General features: G+C 31.2%; 1 protein-coding gene across 1 annotated transcript; it reads left to right on the top strand.

The window, feature by feature from the left end:
• The first annotated feature begins 1,555 nt into the window (after positions 1 to 1,555).
• Positions 1,556 to 4,705, top strand: LOC126700893 (probable polygalacturonase At3g15720). The gene is made up of 8 exons (XM_050399060.1): positions 1,556 to 1,687; positions 2,179 to 2,313; positions 2,922 to 3,074; positions 3,517 to 3,724; positions 3,834 to 3,915; positions 4,074 to 4,182; positions 4,279 to 4,395; positions 4,475 to 4,705. Exons 1-8 carry the CDS (start codon positions 1,556 to 1,558, stop codon positions 4,703 to 4,705), a joined length of 1,167 nt encoding a protein of 388 aa, XP_050255017.1.
• Positions 4,706 to 4,939: the final 234 nt, after the last annotated feature.

Raw genomic sequence — 4,939 nt, 5'->3', positions numbered from 1 at the left:
AGGTTTAGAATACAAAATATTTAATATACATACATGGTTAAGGTATTAATGGATTTTTATAAATTGCCAAATTAGAACAATTTCAAATTTCAATACCAAATCAAGGTTGATCATAAAAAGGGTAAAATGCAATTCTCTCTCTCTCTTTCCTTTGTTGGGGTAATGCTTGATTCTAGCATCCAGTTGCACTAAGATATTTAGTTAAAATTACTCAAAACTTTGTTGGGGTAAAAGATAGAAAAATTCTAATGAAAAACTAGATCGATATTCACATTCTTGAATTTCAAGGAAACGTTTGTGCATTACCTAATAAGATATATAATCCTGCCAAACCATGGCAAACCAGCTAACTTCTTAAACTGCCACTTAGCTTTCAATAGCACCTCAAAAACTTAAGATATATAATATCCAACTTAAGTAGTAACCATAAGAGTTCAAAACTAGTTAAAAATACTAGTTAGCCACATCAGACTTTTAAAAATAAGAATCTAAATACAATCATACACGATCAGATTCTCAAACACTTTGATCTAATTAAATAACCAGTAAATAAAAAACTAAAACCCAATATCCTTCTCGTAGTCAGAAGCTGCTAGCATCGCCATGACTCCGCTGAGCCCAAAAGCAGCCGGCGACGTTACCGGAATCTGGAATTTCCGCCCAGATCCACCACGGATGTGGTGGTTGAGGCTTTCAAATTAGGAGCAATAAGTAGTGATTACCATAAAGAAAAGACTTCCACGAAATTTATGTTCTTATTTGACAAAATTGAAGAATGAGATATAGTCCCAGATTCTAGCTGTGTCACCACCGACTTCAAGACTTTCCTTTAGAAGCTCATATTCTTGAATACCTCAGCTGGGTATTGACATTTTTTATGCCGGAGTTAACGATGTAAATTTCCATTTCTTTCAATGTGAATGTGTGAGAATTTATATATGTTTTTTGGTTTTGAGATTTGATTCAACTTTTCTACTATCAACGATGATGACCCCACTAGTCTTTTAGTCTTGCAGAATCGGCTGCCGATTTACGCACGTAGTTATTTTTGATTGATTGATTTTTTCCATTTTTGATTTATTAATATTTTTGAATACATTCAAGGGGATTGTGATCATGCGTGTTAGTCAATACTCTTTTATGTGAAATCATTAAAAAAAAAACTTATGTGGCATCATTTTATTGGAGGGCATAAACACCTATGTTTACATCACATTCTTATAAAATTTATTCTCTAACCATAAACATAAACAAAGAGTAAAATAGGAATCTCAATGGAAAATTCAGGATCTATTTATGCTAATAATTTATATGAGATTTTAAGGGATGTGAATAATAACTGTAAATGATTTCTTGCCCAAACAAAAAGCAAAAATTCCATTCATTTGGCCATTGCATGACTTATTTCCATTAATAGTACACAGCTACCACCCTATATATATATATACTTCTCTTTCTCCTCCTTTTGCCATACCTCGACTTACTACAATTCAATTTTACTTCCTCTCTTTCTCTCTTCAACTCTATTATAATTGTTGTGTCTTAGCTTTTAAAGATGAAAGTTGCAATCCTCACTTTGTTTCTTATCTTCATGATTGCATCACCATGCTTATGTAATGATCTTGGCAAAGTTTTTAACGTTATTTCTTATGGTGCTGTTGGAAATGGCAAAACTGATGATACACAAGTATGATTTTTCATCTCATCCCTTTTTAATCAAAGTACCACTTTTATCACTTTTTTTTGTTTGTTCTTGTTTTGTGTGAATATATATTTTCCCTTGTCTTTTTTATGGTTCCTCTTTCACTTGATGGTAAATTATTGGGTATTCATGAAGTACAATAATAATACGCTTTCTCTTATCACATGAACGATGAATCCCACTATAAGTTTGATTAATGATAATCATTATTATATGAGAGGATAGACTACAATATTATTGTACTCTTATTTTCTACCAGACATCTATTTATTTAAGAGAAAATTTTGGTTACAAATTTAGTTTTAGTCAATAGTTACAACTTCATAAATTATTATCTAAAAGAAAATGATTTCTTTTAAGACAAAGAATTCTCAATCCAAAATATGTTTATGCAATTTTTTTTATTAACTAATATTAAAGAAAATTTCTTCTAATAGAAATGACATATTTCTAAATGAATTTGTGTCAACTGATAGGCTTTTTCAAAAGCTTGGGAGGCTGTGTGTAACGCAAATGGCATCACAAGCCTCATTATACCAAAAGGAAAGATATTCCTGCTGAATCCCGTGCAGTTCAAAGGTCCTTGCAAGGCCACCAAAGTCCTTGTGCAGGTATTATCAATTTTACATGACTTTTCAATTTATTTTTTTAACATTGAACTCAAATTAATTATTTAGGTTTATTGGGGAAAAAACAGAAAGGAAAAGCCAATTATAAAAGTCGATTTATTTTATTTTTTTGTTATTCTAATATATAAAGAAAATCTGATTAAAAAAATATAATTTTATTTTTCTTTCAAATTTTATTTCTAATAAAAAAATCCGATTCTTTTTTTCTAATTTTTAGAGAACATATTTTATGTATTTCTTGTTGATATATTACTCTTTTTATTATACCTATAATCAATATACTATTTTTTATGTATCAAAATTCATTAAAATAATTCTCCCAAAATAATTCATTAGAATAATAAAGAAAATGTTTCATATTTTCTCAATGTATTACTAGGTTCAAAAGTCAAAATCTTTTTTTTTTTTTTAAGTCAAAACCTATAAAAGGAAAACGAAGTTAAGGGAATATAAAGGGGACAAAAAGGGAAAAAATAAGAAGAATATTATTTTTATTTTTCGAAAATAAATTATTAGAAAAAATGCTAATCAAACTTCAAATTCTTTATGTAATAATAGGCATATTAGTTATTGTTCCTATTACTTTTCAGGTTGGTGGGACTATTGCAGCATCAGCAAACCTAAAAACATGGACTGACAATGAGAAGTGGATTCATTTTGAAACTGTAGATGGTCTTGTTATAAACGGGGGTGGACAAATTGATGGCCAAGGAAGTGTTTGGTGGAATGCTTGCAGTGACAAGGTCCAAATTATTTAATAGCATTTCATCTATATATGTAGAATGATTTTAATCAATTGTCCTTTTTATTCTTTAAGTTTCTACTCATCAATCTAACATTGGGTTTCAATCCCTGTTTTTTTCAGAAGCATTGTGATGATCGACCCACTGTAAGTTGACTCTTTCCCAAATCTGAGAAAATATTATGGAAAATATAGTGTTATGCTAAAACTAATTAGGAAATAGTAAGCCTAAAGGCAAATTTTGTAGTCATGAAATATGTAACATTAAAAGAATTAATGCTATATATTTTGTCTTTCTTTCTATACGTCTTTAACATGATTGGGAGTTTAGAAAGTCTCAATTTGCAAGGCATTATGAATTAGAATTAATCATTTTTTTTAAAAAAAAAAAATAACTCAGCTGTCCCAAAATCAAAATTGCAAACCGTTTGATGATGTTGCAGGCTCTTCACTTTTACAACTGCAATGGCCTTCAGCTAAGCAATTTGAGGCATCTTAATAGTCAAAAAAATCACATAAGCATAAGTGGATGCAAGGGAGTTAAAATCAATAATCTTCTTATTTCTGCACCTGAAGATAGCCCAAACACTGATGGTATTGACATTTCTACCTCAAGCAATATCGAAGTCCTAAACACAGTGATGGAAACTGGTAAATTAGATAATTTATAAATATTTTTTTATGAATTTTTCATTAAATTAAGTTGATCTCAATGGTGGTACTAAATTTAACTGATTGGCATTTGCTTCTGTTCCATTAGGTGATGATTGTATTGCTATCAACGGTGGGTCATCAAATATTACCATTTCTGGTGTTGCATGTGGACCAGGCCATGGTATTAGGTGTGTTGGTTTCCCATTTTCTTTCATGCTTATAAAGAAGAGACAAAAATCAATTAGCTGTAGAACATTCAACTTCAGATTCCTACTGTTTTTCCATGGCATGATGAAATTTCTGATCAAATATTGGTTTCTCTTTCTCTGCTTGTTATTGTATGCAGCATTGGCAGCCTTGGAAAGAATGGAGCTTTTGACACAGTCGAAGAAGTACACGTGAGGAATTGCACTTTTAAAGGGACCCAAAATGCAGCAAGAATCAAAACATGGCAGGTAAAAAAGTGAAATGAAAACATCATTACATCAATCTTATACTAACTAATATTTAATGTGATTAATGAAGGTTTTTGTTGTTTTTTACTATTGTAGGGTGGAAAAGGGTATGCTAGGAAGATCTCTTATGAGAATATCCAAATTGTAAATTCTCAAAACCCTATCATTATTGACCAAAACTACAACCCTTATTCTCTGAATGCCAATGCACAGGTACAAAAAAATTATAAACGTTAATTTGTTAACTATTCTTTGTATGTAATGGTGATTCAAATGATAATATTGAATGCAGTCAGAAGTGGAGATTAGCGACGTGACATTCAGAAATGTGTATGGAACTTCGGTTGATGAGATAGCCATTGATCTAGTTTGCAGTGATCACTTTGGCTGCAGCAACATTGTGTTGAATAATATTGATATAAAATCGGCTATTCCAGGGAAGCAGACTATTTCTCGCTGCAACAATGCTCATGGATCAATCCTGTCACTCTGCACTCCTATTGTTCCATGCCTATCTCACTGATTTTGAGCTTATGACTGTGGTGGCTACGTGCTGTCTACCCCCAACAGAGCTAAAAACCAAGGCCCTGCAAAGATCTAAACCCCTAGATGTTAACTTTTAGGAATAGACAAAAAAGAAAAAAAAACAGCAAATAGTTTGCCGCAGAAATTAATGTAGTAAGAATAAAACCTTGCTGTTGCACCATGATATCCTTTTAGAGTGACTAATCTTTTATGAATTGTAAGCCCACCAATT

The sequence above is a fragment of the Quercus robur genome, chromosome 9 (assembly GCF_932294415.1).
Source record: "Quercus robur chromosome 9, dhQueRobu3.1, whole genome shotgun sequence".
NCBI classification, from domain to species: domain Eukaryota; kingdom Viridiplantae; phylum Streptophyta; class Magnoliopsida; order Fagales; family Fagaceae; genus Quercus; species Quercus robur.
This window is presented reverse-complemented; position numbering and strand designations above follow the sequence as displayed.

Bases quoted from the DNA above. Each gene is read 5' to 3' on its own strand.
- LOC126700893 (XM_050399060.1), top strand. From the start codon at position 1,556: ATGAAAGTTGCAATCCTCACTTTGTTTCTTATCTTCATGATTGCATCA. The intron at 3,725-3,833 runs GTAAATTAGATA...CTGTTCCATTAG, and splicing joins AAACACAGTGATGGAAACTG to GTGATGATTGTATTGCTATC. The intron at 4,183-4,278 runs GTAAAAAAGTGA...TTACTATTGTAG, and splicing joins CAAGAATCAAAACATGGCAG to GGTGGAAAAGGGTATGCTAG.